The sequence below is a fragment of the Mercurialis annua genome, linkage group LG1-X (genome assembly GCF_937616625.2).
Source record: "Mercurialis annua linkage group LG1-X, ddMerAnnu1.2, whole genome shotgun sequence".
Classification (NCBI taxonomy): Eukaryota; Viridiplantae; Streptophyta; class Magnoliopsida; order Malpighiales; family Euphorbiaceae; genus Mercurialis; species Mercurialis annua.
Genome location: NC_065570.1, coordinates 39,085,150 through 39,106,172, shown reverse-complemented (window position 1 = coordinate 39,106,172; position 21,023 = coordinate 39,085,150). Strand labels below are relative to the sequence as shown.

General features: G+C 41.6%; 1 protein-coding gene across 1 annotated transcript; it reads left to right on the top strand.

Annotated features, from left to right (window-relative positions):
* Positions 1 to 13,932: 13,932 nt before the first annotated feature.
* On the top strand, positions 13,933 to 16,093 carry LOC126668818 (uncharacterized). The gene is made up of 3 exons (XM_050362014.1): positions 13,933 to 14,548; positions 14,620 to 15,529; positions 15,592 to 16,093. Exons 1-3 carry the CDS (start codon positions 13,933 to 13,935, stop codon positions 16,091 to 16,093), a joined length of 2,028 nt encoding a protein of 675 aa, XP_050217971.1.
* The last annotated feature ends 4,930 nt before the right edge of the window (positions 16,094 to 21,023 follow it).

Here is a 21,023-nt window from a genome sequence, read left to right as displayed (position 1 = left end):
GAAGACTTATAATATGAGACGAGGATGTAGAAGGCCTAAAGGAAGGAGACATTCCTAAGGTTTAACTAATGAGGATGACGGTTAGTTGTGATGACTAGTATGTCTTGTATTATAAGGAATTCATTGGGATTCCTTTATATACATCTGCCATAACATGAACAAAGAATCACTCGAGCGCCTACCGTTGCATAGTAAGTGCATGAGGCCCGAGAAGAGGCCAGAAGTAATGAAGGCGAATGTGGCCCAGTCCATCTGGCCTATAGAGGCCAAGGACAAGACGAAGGTTAGAGGAACCTAGCATAGACGAAGTGGGAATGTACAAGGACCGGGAGTGCCGCAACAAGCCAACGTATATGAATCAGTTAGCATTAGAAGTAACTGATATAAGTAATTGCATGCCAATAATAGGACGATGGATACAAAGACAGTTTCAACGTGAAGAGAGGAACACATATAGAGGTTTGATATTGGCATACATAAGTTAAGACTAAAGGAGTTTGACGGATCAAACGATACGCTTGATCTTCTTCAAGAAGTGAAGCAAAATGCTTATGAACTTCAGACAGACGAAGGACAAGCAATGAGCATAAGTAAGAAGTAAGATAGTAACGATAAATACAACCCAAGGATCAGAACCATAGTTGTAAGAAGGAAGAAAAAGTCTAAAAGAGACTGATGCTAATAAGTTACAAGATGCCAATACGGTGGCAAAGAGAAGTCAAACACAACAGTGATCACAAGGATTACGATACCGTGAAGAGTGTAAGGAATGTCAACAAGTGCCATAGGAATTGGCAAAGCTCTCCGGAACAAGGAGATAGACAAGAACAAATAGAAGAGAGTAGGTTAACAGACCCAAAGGTCAGTAAACGAGACAAGTACTAGGAATGAAATTAGTGACACTGCCAAAGGCAGTACATGGCCAGAAAAGTTGAGTGCATCGAGAAACTCATCGGGAATGAGTAAACGAAGTGTATCATAAAGACTGGGAGATACAAGGGAGATTAATACAAGGAGTATGATATGAGATAATCCAGAAGAATAAGAGGAGTAAAGAGATTGAAAAGAGATATGATCGAACTCATACGATAGATAGACAAGGAAAGTAGCCAAGAAGGCTAAAACCATTGGTTTGGAGTCGGAAAAAGGAAGTTTCAACTTTGCGAATCCTTTCTGCCGCAATGCGGTAGAAGGGACATAGAAGATGTTAAGCTGAGACGAACAAATGCTCACGATGGTAGCTGTAAAGTCATTACGTGAGATAATGCAACACCCCGTGTGATAGGATACCACGGGTAATGTGAATCAATCGTCTTCTTAGAAGACAGAGTTGCCGCGACAAATTCTGGTTAAGACATAACAAGATAGATCAGATAAGTAGAAGCAAACATAACAAAGTACAAACGCTAGAAGCTCGTTAGAGATCAAACCTTTTGAGCTAGTCTAGTGTAAACACGAACTCTTAGGGCGTACTTTTCGAACGATGTCAGAAGCAGACGAGTAGAACTACATCTTTTTGTGTGAAAAAGATGTATATAGATTGCTAACGATAGTACGATAAACGATAAGAACGAGTAGAATTACAGAGTTATGTCGAAAGAAACTTAAGTAAAACCCGTTTTGTGAAAAGAAAAGCATTCGATTGAAATGAGATGTTTTGAAAAGACATAAGTGTGATCGGACACAAATCATTAAGACATTGCATTGATACGAATAGTGTCTTTGCAACTCTTATGAGGACAGAAGTCTTCACACCGGTGCACAATTATGATATGATTTGAGAATATGAAAGGAATTATGATTTTAAATGGATGAGTTTTCAAACGTAAGTAGACTCAGACGATAACTTTGTACATAGAGGCATAGATCAAGTATGATCACCTTGTTAGGCCTATATAAGAGCATGCTTGTATAGAACGATGAGTAGCGTAACGCGAATCGAAACAAATCGAGATTTCAATTGCAAATCTCTAAAGCAGTCTCGTATGTTGAATACGAAGACAACGACGCTACTTTACACGTTTGTAAAGTAATAAGCGACCACGTATAAACTAAGAACGAACGCACCTCTAGAATGAGGGGATCAAATATAGAAGTTAGCTACGTCACGAGACGTTAACCCTATGTGAAAAGTAGATTAGTATTGTAGACGATCGACGAAAGAGAACTGATCCACAAGGAATATGAATCAAGTACTAAGAAGGCTATGAGACAAAGATTGCTTGCATAAGAAGTTTCTTGATAAGTATATTGAGGCAACTCCACCCAAGGATCATGTAAGATGGAAGATAGTATGGATCTAACCGTAAGGTCGACAGTTAGTAAGTAATTGATCAAAGTGCGTGTTGGTAAAAATACGCAAGCGTACGTATGCGAACTTGTAATACATACTGTGAAGTCCGGATATCGTACCCACATATAAAGCTTCTAAAGACAACCAGTTAGGAAACTCAATTTGAATTGCCAGAAAGATATTTGAATGTTGTTATTAAACTAAATAAACTGAAATAATAATTACGGCTAAAATTAACTAAAGATGCAATGAAAATAAGGTTTTAACAATAATGGAAAAGCAGGGATTATTAACTTTCATTATGATGTTCAATCAGATTGGAATATGGATTTGGTTGTTTTACTAAGGGTCAGGCTAATCGTAAGAACCTAAAATTCTCTCTCGAGCAATTGTAGGCAAAAACATACAACAAACTAAAACCAGGCTAATTACTCACTAACGCACAATGATTAACCTAATTATTGATCAATTGATGTTTATGAAGCAAACCCTAGGAACATGTACTCGTCAATTCACTTTCGCACAATTAACTCCTACGTTCTTAATTATATTGGTCTATTCAAGTTTTACTCTTTCAAGCTAAAACCAAAACACAGGACAATGAATAAATTAGCTTAATAAATTCAAGCGTTAAGAACAATAATGAAAACATAGTAACAACGACAACCCACAAATCCAATTTGTTTAAACAGACATAAATCCAATTAATAATCCCCAATGAAGGGTTTAGCTACACATATTCAAAGATAATTCGACAACAAAGTAGTAAGAATTCATGGCTGAATAAGAAATAATAAAATTAATCTCTTAATAGTTATCGTACCTTGATCGACAATAATCCCAAAACAATAACGTAGAAAATCCATAATACAAGCTAAAACGATGAACGGATATCAAAAACTAAACTAAACTAATGTAAAAACTAATGTCTAATGTGGCGAACCCCGACATCGGTGAGATAACGAGGTATATATACGTCTTTCGGCTCATAAAAGGGTTTTGACTCGTACCCATGTGTATTTTCGAAGCTACCCTCAAGTTTAAGTGAATTTGGATGATGTGGAAGGGTCAAACGACCTATTTTAACCCTAAAATCGTCGGGTGTGCATTCGCACAGTTTTTTGATGTTCCAGGCATGTGCGTTCGCACACCATAGTGTGCGTTCGCCCACTCATGTACTTGGCCAAAATTTTGCTTCAAAACTCACTGGAAAGGCTGTTTCGTTCGCACACACCTTTGCATTTTAGTGTGCGTTCGCACACTTCCGATCTGATCCACATGTCAACTTCAAAAGGTCATAACTTGGTGTAAGCACGTCGGAATGAGTCTATTCTTGATTCTATGGAAAGCTTAGGAGGTCTACTTTGTTTCTTATGAAGAACACAAAGTCAATTGGAGTCTCGAAGTAATGCAAAATCTCCAATCAATGAAGAGGGGTCGATTTCACAAGTAGAAACTTGTGCTCTCAGCGCCTATTTTCATCGGATCTTCGAACAACTTTCCTTTAAGCTTAAATTATGATCCAAATGGCTTCCAATTAGCTTGAATATCATGACAAACTCCCAGTTATTCCTGAAATGCTCAAACACAAAAATGAGTACAAAGAAGCTCAAAACCAAATGTCAAATGCACATTTATGACATATAAAACACATAAAATATAGGAGTATTTCTACTCCTATCAAACATCCTCACACTTACTTTCTGCTTGTCCTCAAGCAAATAAAGAACAATGCCCAAATGCCAATCACACAACCATGTCAGAACATAAGAAATTAAAGCACTTTCACTCCCTTTAAGTAATGAATCAATCAAATTATGCTTTAGAGAAGAACAACATAGAGAGAAAAACAACAAATTACATTGTCAAATTCTCACACATGAACCAATAACACCGAGACTACTCAAGTGTTCTCACTCCTGCATAACTTATAAATCAATTAAATTTCTAGGGCTGTCTAAACAATCTCAAAACAAAGATGAAAATCATATTCTGAGCAGAAAAATAACATGTATAGCAAATAAGAAGTATGTATCTCAAAAGGTATTCTCGCACACACAACTGTTTAAGGGTAATCACTGAAGCTCTCATGCCAAAACACGCAATTCTACCATAGGTTTGCCAGTAGTCCATAATTCCGCTACTAATTAAATCAAATAAAAAGAATCAAAATGGATTTTTCCATGGGCTGTAATGGGGTTTTGGTTAAGGTATGATACATGTAAACAAATATGGGTAATGTGACTTGACAAACTAAACAAATATCAAAAGGAATTAACACTTGAATTCTTAGGCTCAAAAAATAATTCAATCTCTTTTTCTTTATTTCATGCCTCAAGTTCTGCGCTTTTTCGGATTTTTCATCTTTTAAACTCAAATTTCTATTTTTTTTTGTTTTTCTTTTTCTTGCTCTCACTTTCTTTTTCTTAACTTCACGAGGCATACTAATCATATAGCACAAGAGATAAACAATATAATAACATGAGCTATGTATGTTAAACATCCTCACACTTGTTCCTTTAACACTTTATTAATTTGTCAAGCCAATGGGTAGAAAGAGGTAAATGAGAAATGGTAAATGTGTAAACATAAATGTAACAAAAATAAGGCTCAGGCTCAACTTGGGTTATCTAGGGAAAATTGAGTAGGCTATTTCAAGTAGTCTAAAGAAATGGGTATTCCTAGATGCCATTTATCATTTTCAATTTATTTAACTGATCATGCAATTTTACTACGGTCACATGGAAAATTCTAGAGAATTAACATACATTGAGTCACACCACAACAAATGAGACATAAAAAATAATATGCTCGATACGGCTCAACATCCTCTCACAAATCGGGTTAATACTCTTAAAAGCTCAGAGATTCAGTTGTTCAACAATGTTCTTGCCAAGTTCATATGCCTTAAAAAATGACTTTCAACATAAATTATGCATTTGTGAAGTACAAATTTTCACCTCAGTCTTATTAGATCATGTCGGCTAAAAGCAAAAGTTATTTGACTGTCATTCTAAACATGTTGTTCAATCACAAAAACACAACTTAACTAAATCATTAAATATGGGGGGGGGGGGGCGTAAACACTAAAGTTTCAAAATTCTCACATTGGTAAGAAATACGGCATAAGCATGATATAGAGGACAAACCAAACAAGCAAGGCATGAACATGCTAAGCAAAAGACATACAAAAACATCTATAAAGGGGTTTGCTACATATCATCCTACATACCAAACAAAAATAAAAACAAAAATAAACAAAGCTAAAAACATAAACACGCAATGTTTTCCCCACCCTCACACTAGTTCATGCATTGTCCCCAATGCAATGAAATAAAACATAAATGAAACATAAAAGTGTAAAGGGTGAAAGGAAAGATACCCTTGGGATTGCCTCCCAAGCGCGATTGTTTATGGTAATTAGTTTGACCGTATGGCAGACAAATCATGGCGGATCAAAAAGAGCAACTTGCCCATGTCCTTGAGCAATTAAAGTTCTAGAACATGGTTTGCTCCATTGTTCAAGAACCTTGAAGATCTCGCCATTTGCGCTTTCCAATTCCACCAAATCGGGACCAATTTTACGCCGGAGTTTGAATGGTCCACTCCACTGCGATACCCGCTTACCTGCACATGAATGCACTTGAGAAGTGTTTAGAATGACAAGCTCACTTACATCAGTGCTTCCGGGTTGTACTGGATCTCTGCTACTCGTCGTGGAGCAAAATTTCAACTTCCACCCTGCCCATTGTTTAGGTTTACCCTTTCGTTGTTTAGCTGAGGGTGGAGGATTCGAAGGTGCTCTCTTCTTTACTAACTGCGCAGGCATACCATGCAAAGGCTTCTGCAACGGTTCTTCTTTGCTTGATGGGTTGAATTCTTGGCATGTCATAGGACAGTCTAAGTAAAACACATCCTTCATGTTCTCACGCTCACTCTCCTCCATGCAGTCAATTCTCATGCATTTTCCCTCACTACTCAGCCTTTGCACTCTCTTTTTCATCTTAAACTCCACACTTTCATCCTCTAATCGTAGATTCAGCTTACCTGCGTTCACATCTATGAGAGCCCTACTAGTGTTCATGAATGGCCTTCCAAGAATTAGAGGGCACTCCTTATCGATCTCATAGTCAAGAACGACAAAATCCACTGGGAATATGAATTTGTCGACCTTAACTAAAACATCCTCTACAATTCCATACGGCTTCTTAACAGAGTGGTCAGCAAGCTACAACAGCATAGGAGTGGTCTTAACCTGTTGATCTACAACTCCATTGTTCAAGAACCTTGAAGATCTCGCCATTTGCGCTTTCCAATTCCACCAAATCGGGACCAATTTTACGCCGGAGTTTGAATGGTCCACTCCACTGCGATACCCGCTTACCTGCACATGAATGCACTTGAGAAGTGTTTAGAATGACAAGCTCACTTACATCAGTGCTTCCGGGTTGTACTGGATCTCTGCTACTCGTCGTGGAGCAAAATTTCAACTTCCACCCTGCCCATTGTTTAGGTTTACCCTTTCGTTGTTTAGCTGAGGGTGGAGGATTCGAAGGTGCTCTCTTCTTTACTAACTGCGCAGGCATACCATGCAAAGGCTTCTGCAACGGTTCTTCTTTGCTTGATGGGTTGAATTCTTGGCATGTCATAGGACAGTCTAAGTAAAACACATCCTTCATGTTCTCACGCTCACTCTCCTCCATGCAGTCAATTCTCATGCATTTTCCCTCACTACTCAGCCTTTGCACTCTCTTTTTCATCTTAAACTCCACACTTTCATCCTCTAATCGTAGATTCAGCTTACCTGCGTTCACATCTATGAGAGCCCTACTAGTGTTCATGAATGGCCTTCCAAGAATTAGAGGGCACTCCTTATCGATCTCATAGTCAAGAACGACAAAATCCACTGGGAATATGAATTTGTCGACCTTAACTAAAACATCCTCTACAATTCCATACGGCTTCTTAACAGAGTGGTCAGCAAGCTACAACAGCATAGGAGTGGTCTTAACCTGTTGATCACCAAGCAGATGTCTAAACAAAGAAAGTGGCATCAAATTTATGCTGGCACCCAAATCACAAAGACAATTCGTAGTTCTTAAATCACCAATAGTAAAGTGAACTGAAATACTCCCTGGGTCTTTGAGCTTTGTAGGCAACTTTATCAAACTGATTGAACTGCAGTTCTCTGTAAATGAACCCGTACTCTCGTCCCAGCTCCACTTGTTCATCAGAATGTGTTTCAAGAATTTTGCATAATGCGGCATCTCTCTAAGTGCATCCGCCAGGCTGATATTTATTTGTAGCTTCTTGAAAGTTTCTAAGAACTTGTGAAACTTCCAAGAGTCTTATGGCTTCTTCAGTTTGTGCGGAAACAGAACCTTAGGAACATATGGTGGAGGTGGAGTATATGGTTTTGAAACTTGTAACTCAGCGGCACCACCCTCACACTTCTCCTTCACTGCCTCTACGACAACCTTATCTGCATGAGGTTTCGGCAAAACTTTTGAACTCCTCAGTGTAATCGCCTTGACTTGCTCTCTTGGATTTGCCTCAGTAGTGGATGGTAAACCCCCTTGATTTCGAGTCTGCAGTTCTTGGGCCATCTGCTGATTCTGCAACTCAAGATTGTGGATAGTAGCAGCATGATTTTTGAATGTTTGCTGCGTCTCAGCATCCTTCTTCATCATCATATCAAACTTGCTGTGGAGAGACTCGCACTGCTCTCTCTGGTGAAAGCCAGGTGGATACTGTGGTCGGTTATTTTGATGTTGGAAATTCCCCTGATTCTGAAAGTTCCCCTGATTTTGGAAGTTGCCCTGATTGTGCTGTGGCCTTTGTCCTCCTTGAAAATTCGGACCCGTCTGATTGTTGGCATTTCCCGCATTATCCTTCCATGAAAAATTCGTGTGATTCCTCCATCCTGGGTTGTAAGTGACTGTGTATGGATCATTTTGTGGTCTTTGCCCTCCCACGAAATTAACTTGCTCATTGATAGGCTGAGACCATATGGAGCATTCATTCGACATATGACCATGCTCCCCACATACCTCGCAGTTACTCTGAATTGCAGCTACATTGTTAATGTTGGTTCTTGCAGCTTGCCTTGTAAGAAAATCCACTTGAGTTTGCAGTGCTGCAGTTTTCAATTTCAAGGCCTCCATTGCAGGATCAACACTAATTGCCATAACCCCTCTCTGCGCGGGTGCTTTCGCTCTTTCATTTGGCCAGAAACAACCATTCACTCCCATATCAATAGAGACCCTCCTACAGCTGCATCAATAGTACTTCTGCACAGTTTAGTTGATCCATTATAGAAGGTTTGGATCAGGTTCTATCGAGTGATGTGATGATGTGGGACTTGTCTCTGCATCTCCTTATACCGCTCACACGCTTCATGTACTGACTCTCCATCAAGTTCTTGATAGAGCATAATGTCCCTTGTCAGCTTTGCAGTCTTTGCCATGGAGAAGTACTTGTTGTTCAGGAACGCTTTCGCCAAGTCTGACCAAGTGTTAACGCCTGCTCTAGGTAAAGCATGGATCCATTGTTTTGCCTTATCCCTCAGAGAAAATGGGAATAGGCGCAACCACACCTCATCTTCAGTCATGTTACTGATCTTGAATGTACTACACACTTCCAAAAAGTTTGCGAGGTGTGCGTTAGGATCTTCATTAGGCAGCCCATATAACTGGCAGTTATCCTTCAATAGTTGAATGACACTGGTTTTGATTTCATAATGAGGAGTCAGCACAGGGTGTGAAAAATAGCCATGAGTATTATTCCCCACATTTGGCTGAAATAACTCCATCAGTGTTTTCACTCTCGGCCCTTCATTGTTTTGTCCTTGTGCATTCTTCTGATTCTGATCCTGCGGGATCACTCTGTTATAACCTACAGGATTGAGACCAGGTGGAACACCGTCTTCCTCCATATTCAGATTCCTTTGAGTTGAGTGCGCTGTTTTTCGAACATTGCGCTCAAAGGTAGCGAGGTCTTGCTGAAATGGTTCTAGCGGTAGTCCTTTGCGTAGATTATTATGCATACACTATGAGAAGGGTACCTGAAACAACACAATCAACAAACCACACGCGTAAAACAAGAAAAGTAAAGACTAAAAAAAGCTAAGCAATCCTAACTTAGTTGTTAAAGATACGTTTTCCCCGGCAACGGCGCCAAAAACCTGTTGGTAAAAATACGCAAGCGTACGTATGCAAACTTGTAATACAGACTGCGAAGTCCGGATATCGTACACACAGAGAAAGCTTTAAAAGACAACCAGTTAGGAGACTCAATTTGAATAGCCAAAAAGATATATGAATGTTATTATTCAAATAAATAAACTGAAATAATAATTATGGCTAAAATTAACTAAAGTTGTAATGAAAATAAGGTTTTAACAATAATGGAAAAGCAGGGATTATGTACTTTCATTATGCTGTTCAATCAGATTGGAATATGGATTTGGTTATTTTACTAAGGGTCAGGCTAATCGTAAGCACCTAAGTTTCTCTCTCGAGCAATTGCAGGAAAAAACATACAACGAACTAAACCAGGCTAATTACTCACTCTCGCATAATGATTAACCTAATTATTGATCAATTGATGTTTATGAAGTGATGGATATCACACCTGAAACAGTACCAGAAGACTGCAACAAGACCCAGGTCTCGAACAATAAGACCAGTCGCAGGTCCTTGACCCAGAACCTAACAGTAACTAACTAGTAGCACCGATAAGTCAATCTTCCCTAAAGATCAGGGATAATGACAAAGAACATCTCATCATATCTAGAAGATGAGATCAGAATACAGGAGAAGACTCCTAACACATTACAATGACAATGGGGTATATAAACCGAGCCCTGAGTCAGGTAAACCTAATTTCACCCATATTCACTCTCAACACTACTCCAAGCTATCTGACTTAGGCATCGGAGGGTATTCGAGCCAACACCGGGTCGAATCCTTCTAACCTCTTTTCTTTTGTAGGTTGGATCAAACTCAGACCGGCAGTTCAAGAACCATTATTTGGCGCCGTCTGTGGGAACGATTAGTTCGTTTTCTACGTACTTAAAAATTCTTAATTTTGGTTTCTTGCCGAGAGGATGAATAACGAGGAAGAACCACCGCCACCAGGAGTGGTGGTAACGACGGGAGATCTGCCCATAAGCAGCGGCCCAATTCTTCCCCCCGTAGCCAGCACCGGAGGAGGAATTGCACCAGGAATCAACCTTGCTCCCCCAACAACAGGAGTGCCGTACGACATTACTCCACCGCCGCTAAGAAGGGGAATTCCGGGACAGACGCAATCCCCATGGTGTTATTACACCCCCCAATATCAAGCACCCATGACGTATCCGCAATCAGGATGGTACCCAGGATATCCTCCTTGGAGTCATCCCAGTTACCAAGGATACCAAAGACCAGTCCAACCAATTCCGTTCCGTCGTTAGACACAGAAGGGACAGTGACATCGACTACAACTGTTCCGCCATACGTACCACAAGGCGTACCGTTGCCTCCATTATACCATGAAGCAGTAATGAAAAGTGTTAATGATTTTCAGGATTACTTGGTGGGACTAGCCAACCAGTCAGCAGAATGACATGCAGGGAAGGAAGCACAACCTACGATCCCGGTGGAAGGACGCAGACTCGAAGCCCAGACGCAAGGTAGAGGAGCGAAAGAAGGAGCGAGGAGAGGGCGGTCCGAACCAGTGCCTCAGCGGAAACACGCAGACAAAGATAAGGCGGATGCTCACCCACGAAACAAAGAAGGAGAATTGGGGAACAAAGAGAAGGGTGCAGGCGCAGAGACAACAAAGAGCAATCGGATCCACCTTGACGATGATCGCGTATCCAAGGAGGCCGTATCAGCGAAGAAAAAGAAGAAGGCTGGAGAGAAAGACAGAGAAAGCCACTCCTCAAACAAGAGAAGGGGAGCAGAGGAACAAATAGACATCAACGAAAAGATCAATAACGCAATGAGAAAATTTCGAGACGAAGGAAAGGGAGGAGACGAAGACAAGGAGGACGAAGACTCACCCCTCAAATCTGAGATTCAACTGGTACGGTTCCCTTCGAGATTTAAATTACCAACATTTGACTCTTTTGACAGAACAGGAGACCCGAAGAGCCACATCTCTAAGTTCAAAACAATTATGATGCTACAAGACGTGACAGACCCAATGCTCTGTAGAGTGTTCCCAGCAACACTGCAAGGTTCGGCACAGAAGTGGTACTCACACCTCAAAGCTGGCTCAATCGGTTCCTTCTCTGATCTGGCCACAGGATTCAAAGCACGCTTCCGGACCAACATTCCCCTGCAAAAAAGTTCCAGCGACCTGGGAAAGTGCAAAAAAGGAGACCAAGAAACACTGAAAAATTTTGTAGAAAGATTCAATAAAGAGGCAGTCCAGATCGAGAATCTCAATTACGACTCAGCCATAGAGGCTATGAAGATGGGAACCCGATTCGAAGAGCTCCGAGACAAAATCCTGATGAAAAAGCCAACCACCTTCCAGGACTTGATGCTGATAGCACACAAGTATGTGGAACTAGACGAAGCAAGGAGAACTCTAACCAAGAAATCAGAGACCATGAAACAAGACAGCTCCAGGTATCGAGGAAAGAAGGAAGAGGAGAGACCCCGGACACAGAGATTTGGAGGACTAAGCAGACCTTACGATTTCACGCCATTGAACCGAGCTCCAGTCTATATACTTAGCTGGATGAAACAAAATCGAGTAATGTTCAATGCCCCCAGAAGGATGGACCCAGACAAAGAACGGGACAAGAGCAAGTATTGTCGTTTTCATGAAGGTTACGGCCACGACACAGATCGCTGCTGGGATCTTAAAAGAGAAATAGAACAACTAATCCAATCTGGCGTGCTAAGAAAATTCGTCCATGAAAAAACAGGAGAAAAAAGGAAAGGAGACGCCACCGAAAAAGAGGAACAGACGAAGAAAGCCAAAGAAGTCGCAGGCGTAATACATGTCATCGATGGAGGAGACCCTTATAGCAACTCCCAAAAGAAGAAAAGGAATCGAAGAGGTTCTGCGACGATCTTCGCAATCGAGAGGGAAGTAACACAGGAAGTCTCATTCGGCCCAGAAGATGGCGGACACGTACGAGGACCTCATAATGACGCATTGGTGATAGAGGCGGTCATAAGAAACCACCTGGTCAAACGTATCTTGATAGATGAAGGAAGTTCGGTGAACTTACTAACCCTGGAGGCCTTTAAGGAGATGAAAGGATCGATTACCGACTTACGAAAAGCGTCTGTCCCACTCATCGGACTTGGAGGAAAGCCGATTCGGCCAGAAGGAACTGTAAACCTGTATGTAGAGCTAGGAGAGAAGACTGAAGGGCCACTCAAGAAACTACATGCCCAGTTCAATGTGGTGGATCTACCTCTAGCATACAACGGAATCTTTGGCAGACCTTTCTTGTACCAATCAAGCGCAGTAACCAGTATTAGGTTACTGACCTTAAAGATACCTACCCCAGAAGGAACAGTGGTAGTAAGGGGAAGCCAAGAAATGGCCAGGGAATGCTGCATGATAACAACGGAAGATAGAGAAAGCCTACCAATCGCCACTTTCCCTGGGATAGTCGTAGACGAAGAAGAAGTAGGAGGCGCAGAACCAGTCGGAAACATGGAGGATTTCAAAATAATTGCGACCAAGGTAGTAAAGATAGGGACAGAGGTCCCAAAAGAAGTAAAAGAAGAAATACAGTCCGTCCTAAAAAACAACTCAGAATCATTCGCTACAGAACCAGCAGAAATCAAAGGAGTCGACCCAAAAGTGGCTTCACATAAGCTAAACATAAAACCAGGGAGCAGACCCGTGGTGCAGAAGAAACGACGATTCACAGAAGAAAGACAGAAGGTCATCACAGACGAAGTTAGGACATTGGAAGTGGATGGTTTCATCCAAGAAGTGTTTTACCCAGACTGGTTAGCAAATGTTGTCCTAGTCAAGAAGTCAAATGGAAAATATCGAATGTGCGTGGATTTCACTGACTTGAACAAGGCTTGTCCCAAAGATAGTTACCCGCTCCCAAGCATAGACCAGTTAGTAGACTCAACCGCGTGCTACCTCTTGTACAGTTTCATAGACGCAGCGCAAGGTTACCACCAGATACCCATGGACAAAGAAGATCAAGAGAAGACCTCCTTTGTAACAGACCAGGGGACGTACTGCTACAACGTCATGCCATTTGGACTAAAGAATGCCGGAGTAACGTACCAGAGATTGGTAAATTTCATGTTCAAAGATCAATCAGGAAGGAACGTAGAGGCCTACGTGGATCACATAATTGTAAAGAGCCTTACGGAGGAGAGACACGCCCAAGACCTAGAAGAGACCTTCTCAGTCTTAAACAAATTTAGAATGAAGCTCAACCCAGCCAAGTGCGCCTTTGGAGTCAGAGCAGGTAAATTCCTAGGATACCTGATCAGCCAACGGGGAATAGAGGCTAACCCTGAAAAGATCCAAGCTATAGCAAACATGAAGGCTCCGCAAAACATCAGAGAAGTGCAAAAGTTGAACGGCCGTGTCACAGCACTGGGACGCTTCATCTCTTCATCGGCTAAAAAATGTTTACCATTTTTAAGCAACTAAGGAATATGAAAAAATTCACTTGGGATGAAGAGTGCCAGAAAGCATTTGAAAATCTGAAGTCTTTCCTGAGCAGACCCATCACGGGAGAGACGCTATACCTATACCTCTCAGTAGGGAAAGAGACAATCGCATCCGTCCTAGTCCGAGAAGAAGGGGAAGAACAACAACCTATCTACTATGTAAGCAGGACGCTTAAAGGCGCAGAGCTCAACTACCCAACCATTGACAAGTTGGCGTTAGTGGTAGTGGTTACGACGAAGAAGCTCAAACCATACTTCCAAGGGCACACTGTCATTGTCCGGACAAACCAACCTTTACGCAAAGCTCTCCATCGCCCGGAAACATCTGGGAGGCTAGTAAGCTGGTCGGTACAGCTGGGAGAAGACGATATCAGGTACGAACAAAGAAAGACGCTGAAGGCACAAGCACTGGCAGATTTCGTCGCAGAAATGACTGAGAAACCACCTGACGCGGTCGCAGAGGACATAACCTGGAACCTGTTCGTGGACGGAGCTTCCAGTGAACAGGGGGCTGGAGCAGGAATAGTATTACTTGGACCTCAGAAGGTAGTCATAGAGCATGCTGTACATCTGAAGTTCAGAGCTACCAACAATGTGGCAGGTACGCGAGTACGTAAATATTTTTTCCTTGCATATAATTACTTAGACACTCATGTCTTGCTGATGATGTAGCAGAATATGAGGCCTTTCTAACAGGGCTCACATTAGCGAGAGAAGTAAAAGCAGAAAAGCTGAGGATCCACAGTGACTCCCAGCTGGTCACAAGTCAGATCTTGGGCCAATTCCAGACGAAAGACGCAAACATGGCAAAATACATGGAAAGAGCAAAGGTGGTGCTAAAGGAAATAGAAAGGAATGGCGGGCAATGGGAGATAATCCCAATACCTAGAGAAAGAAACACACGGGCAGACGCCCTGGCAAAGGCAGCTGCGGCAAAAAGTCCTCTGTATCTCTCACTCTACATGAAAGAGGAGAGGGTAAGTCCCATGATAGACGAGAAAGAAATTTTGCCGATCACAGAGATGGATTCTTGGATGCAACCCATAGTTGCATACCTGAATGACGGAATAGTCCCAGAAGGGAGAGCAGAAGCAGCCAAATTGGTGCGAATATCGTCCGTCTACTCCATGATAGAAGGTACCTTGTACCGGACCTCGGTCACACACCCATGGTCCAAATGCATTTCGGTGGAAGAGGGAGCCTATGTACTGAAGGAGATCCATGAAGGAGAATGTGGAGCACATGAGGGAGCAGGCTCTCTGAGCATGAAAGCACTACTCATGGGGTACTATTGGCCAACTATGAAGAAAGACGCAGAAACAATGGTGAAAACATGCGACAAGTGTCAAAGATTTGGCACAATCATAAGAACTCCAGCAGCCCACCAATCAGCAATTGGAAGTCTATGGCCTTTCATGACATGGGGAGTGGACATACTGGGACCATTCACCCCAGCTAGAGGACAAGTCAAATTTATTGTGGTTGCGGTAGATCATTTCACCAAGTGGATGGAAGTGCAACCAATGAGCACCATAACGTCCCAGAAGATCATCAATTGGCTTTCAAACGAAGTCATAGGCAGGTAAAATTTCAAAGTTATATAAATGAAGACCTTTCAAATGAAAGAATACTAATACGTAACAGGTTTGGGACACCACATACCCTAGTCACAGACAACGGGAAACAGTTCGATTGCGCAAAGTTCAGGGAATACTGCGCCGAGTTAGGGATCAACTTGAAATTTACTTCCGTAGCCCATCCGCAGACCAACGGACTCACAGAAGTAACCAACCGCACTATCCTATCCGAAATCAAGAAGAGACTCGGAGACTTGAAAGGGAGATGGATAGATGAGCTATACCATGTCATATGGGCTTATAGAACAACTCCCAGAAGGGCCACAGGGGAAACACCTTTCCGACTCACTTACGGAACAGAGGCTGTCCTCCCCGTAGAAATGGGAATGCCCACACTAAGGGTACAGGTCATAGACGAAGAGCGCAATGAAGAAGCATTGAAGCTGTGCTTGGATCTACTAGAGGAGAGAAGGCACCAAGCAGCCATACGCGCAGAAGCTTATCGCAGACAAATGACTAGGTATCATAATGCAGAGTCAAAGAACGAAGCCTGTCAGAAGGAGACTTAGTCCTTCGAAAAGCAGAGATAGGGAAAGGAGCGGCGGGAGTAGGAAAACTCGAGCCCAACTGGGACGGTCCTTACCGAGTCACAGAAGTCGTAGGAAAAGGAGCATATAGAATAGCTCAGTTAGAAGGCACGCCACTACCTAGAACCTGGAATATCGAGAATTTGAAGAAATATTTCCAGTGAAAGATGTAACAAACGAATAATGAATAAAGTTGCATCTCGTATTTTTCCATTTTTAACATATCTACAGAATTATCATGCATGAATATGACTCAGTGAACAAACGCAACGAAAAGCAAACAAAAACAACATTAATAAAGTAGCGAAAATGTTCAGAAATACCAGAAAAAGGAGAGTTTCCCATGAAACCCTCCAAGCAAAGAAACAAAAGAACAGAAGTGCTACAACAAAAGTAGTACATAAATTAGAAAGCTAGCTAAATGGCCCAACATACGGCCAATTACACTTCCTCTGGATGGGTCGCTCCCTCCATTGGACCAATCGTATCTTCTGAAATCTTGTCCTCCAAATTTTCCTCGATTAAATCAGAAGCTAAGGGATCTTGATCCTGAGCATCAGAAAGATGAGAGTCTTTGACTAGTACCAAGGCTGTCTCTGACGCAGAGGATTGACCCAGAGGACCCTTGTCGCTGCCAGCATCTGGATCAGAACCCGATAATTTCTCAGGAGGATCTACAACATCTTTCACACTTTCGCTGATAACATCAGAAGGAAGCACCGGTGACACAGGCAATCCAGCTTTCTTGGTAGCTACCTTAGCCGCAACACGCTGACCCAGAGCCTGGAGATCAATAGAAAGAAACTTGTTGATGTCATAATCTGGATAATCTTCGCGTACTATCTTGATCACCGTGGCACAAAAGTCAGTCAAGCATCCACTCATATAAATATTCGCATCCCTTTTGTTGTTTTGCTGCTCTTTAGTCAGCCTCTCACATGTAGCCTGAAGTTGCAATAAAGTAGCTTCACGATCAGAAACTTTCTTCTCTAGGATCTTGACGCGATCCAGGGCTGTTTGATGCTGCTTGTTCAGCTTCGTCCTCTCCGCAGACATAGAGTCCCGTAATGAAGTCATCTCTTTCTCATGCCTCAACTCCAATGACGCAGCCTCCTCCACCTTGCGTCGAACTAAGGCATTTCCTTGAATAAGCTGAAAACAAGAAAACAAAGTATGAAGAAAGAGAAGACACTAAAAGGTCACAAAGGAAAGAAACAACAAGAAATGAATACCTGCAATAAGGCAGAATCGATCCGGTCACAAGCACCAGACCCAGTACAACTATCCCAAACTTCCATGTCCTTCGGAAACTGCACAAATTGAGAAAACAAAGCACCCACCTCAGAAGAAGAAGCTGACAGCCCCTCGACGTTCTGCTCCAACCATTCTCTAGGATTGGGGCAGGCATCTAAGTTCTTCTTAAGACGTTTAGCAAGCCCCTGTCTGGTTCGTTCACGGATATCACGCCCTTTCTTACTAGAAAAAGCAGGCAATCCAGGCTCAACGCCCTTCTCGATTTTGACAGAGGGACGAGGAGGCAAGGACAAGGAAGCAGGACGAGACCCAGTGATGACAGCCGAGTCATCGTCAAAGGTGAGAGTCAAAGCATCAAGGAAATCATCCCCCATTCCTGCAAAGGCAACATGCATAAATAAACATCCAAACAAGATAAAGGCAAAAATAAAGACTAACAAGAAGCATACCCTGAGACGCAGACGTCAAATCTACAAAAGATAGAGGTGAAGGAGAACGGCAAGACTGGGACAGGGTACCATCACTCTCAAGAGGCCCCTCAATCACAGTACGAGGAGGCAACTCAATATGAGGGAACTTACGGTACAGGTACCTATCCACTAAGTCACAACAATCAAATAAACGAGACTGGGCGTCATCTACTAAAGAATCTATGGCTTCTGAGTCAGTAACGCAAAGGGGAGAAAAAGATAGGGACTCAGAATCATCTACCCAATCAGAGGGGAAGTTAGCAAAAGCACAATCATGACCCATTACAAAGAAAGAACGTTGCCAACGCTTAGTAATTTTTGGCAGAGCATCAATCAGACACTTACCTCGATGAGCAGCCAAACGGTGATAAAATTCATTACTCCTATGCGTTATAAAGAAAAGGTCATTCAACAGACCCAAAGAAGGAGTCAAACCCTTGTCGCAGACTAACTCAATAAAGAAACACAAGACACGAATGGCATTCGGATGGATTTGACCTAAGGGAATCCCATAGTCCTTAACAAAAGACTCAATCAAAGGATCTAAAGGGAAACATAACCCACAACGAAATTGCTCTCTATAAACGATTACTTTCCCATCACCGACATTCTCATTAGCACTCATACGAGCACCACAAACAGAAAGGGAATAAGCCACTGGAATCCCATAATCATCACGAATTTCACCCAAAGACTCTCTATCAATATTGGTAACAAACGAACTTAAAGAATTACGATAATCAACGGCAGCGCCGGACGAAGGGAGAGACACAGAAGACCTAGTACGAGTCATACATAGTACAGAAAATCAAGAAAGAAGACGAATCTTACCTGGAAACCACAAGGAAGAACTAAGGCGAAAAGTAATAATGGCGGCGAAGAAAAGCAAGGAAATTTTAGAAGCAATCAGCAAGAAACAAGGTAGAAGAAAATGGAAAAAAAAGCAAGGAAATTTAAAGAAGAACCTAGGTAACCGTGACAGCAGTTACTAGGATAAAAACGTGGCGGACATTCAGAAACACGAAATGATGGCAGTTTAAATTTTGAAAAACGAAATTGAAAAGACAAGAGAAGGGGCAATTACTCCTAACGGGCAAAAAGAAAAAGGTGCACAGCGAGAAACAGGCCCAAACAAATGGCCCAGACCAACAAGCATAAATGCTTGAAAGACACAATCTTGAGGGAGGGACTAATGATGGATATCACACCTGAAACAGTACCAGAAGACTGCAACAAGACGCAGGTCTCGAACAATAAGACCAGTCGCAGGTCCTTGACCCTGAACCTAACAGTAACTAACTAGTAGCACGGATAAGTCAATCTTCCCTAAAGATCAGGGATAATGACAAAGAACATCTCATCATATCTAGAAGATGAGATCAGAATACAGGAGAAGACTCCTAACACATTACAATGACAATGGTGTATATAAACCGAGCCCTGAGTCAGGTAAACCTAATTTCACCCATATTCACTCTCAACACTACTCCAAGCTATCTGACTTAGGCATCGGAGGGTATTCGAGCCAACACCGGCTCGAATCCTTCTAACCTATTTTCTTTTGTAGGTTGGATCAAACTCAGACCCGCAGTTCAAGAACCATTATGAAGGAAACCCTAGGAACACGTACCCGTAAATTCACTTTCGCACAATTAACTCCTATGTTCTTAATTATATTGGTCTATTCAAGTTTTACTCTCTCAAGCTAAAAGCAAAACACAGGACAATGAATAAATTAGCTAAATAAATTCAAGCGTTTAGAACAATAATTAAAACATAATAAGAACAACAATCCACAAATCCAATTTTTCTAAAAGGACATAAATCCCATTAATAATCCCTATTGAAGGGTTTAGCTACACATATTCAAAGCTAATTCGACAATAAAGTAGTAAGAATTCATGGCTGAATAAGAAACAATAAAATTAATCTCTTAATACTTATCGTACCTTGATCAACAATAATCCCAAAACAATAACGTAGAAAATCCAGAATACAAGCTAAAACGATGAACGGATATCAAAAACTAAACTAAACTAATGTAAAAACTAATGTCTAACGTGGCGAACCCCTGCATTGGTGAGATAATGAGGTATACATACGTCTTTCAGCTCAGAAAAGGGTTTTGACTTGTACCCATGTGTATTTTCGAAGTTACCCATCAAGTTTAAGTGAATTCGGGTGATGTGGAAGGGTCAAAACGACCTTTTTTAACCCTAAAATCGTCAGGTGTGCGTTCGCACACTTGAGTGTGCGTTCACATACTTTTTCGATGTTCTAGGGGTGTGCGTTCGCATACTCATGTACTTAGCCAAAATTTTCCTTCAAAACTCACCGGAAATGTTGTTTCGCTCGCACACTCCTTTGCATTTTAGTGTGCGTTCGCACACTTCCAATATGCTGCACACTATCAACTTCAAAAGGTCATAACTCGGTGTAGAAATGTTGGAATGAGTCGATTCTTGATTCTTTGGAAAGCTTAGGAGGTCTACTTTATTTCTTATGAAGAACGCAAAGTCAATTGAAGTCTCTAAACAATGCAAAATCTCCAATCGATGAACAGGGATCAATTTCACAAGTAGAAACTTGTGCTCTCGGTGCCGATTTTCATCGGATCTTCGAACAACTTTCCTTTAAGCTTCAATTATGATCCAAATGGCTTCCAATTAGCATGAATATCATGACAAACTCCCAATTATTCCTGAAATGCTCAAACACAAAATGAATACAAAGAAGTTCAAAACCAAACGTCAAATGCACATATATGACATATAAAACACATAAAATATAGGAGTAATTTTACTCCTATCAGTACGCAGCGAAAGCATGGAGGTCCCATGAAGGGAAAAGGTCGATGTGATGCAAGAGAATATTCCCTCGCACCCTTATCCCATAAACCACTATGGGATACCCTCATAGCCTCCGTAATAAGGAGCAAAGTACAAGTATAAGTTTCATACAAGGATTAAAAGATTGATAAGCGTCAAAGATGGGTTAAGTAAGATTAGATGATTATAAGAATTCGAGGACGAATTTTATAAGGGGGGAAGATTGTAGTAACCTAGATTTTTAGGTATTACGTATAAGTGCCACGAGGCTAAATCGTAAACATTAAGGTCAAGAATATAGGATTAAGATTGGACAATAAGAACTTTGACCAAAGACGGTCTATTGAAGTCATCATAAAT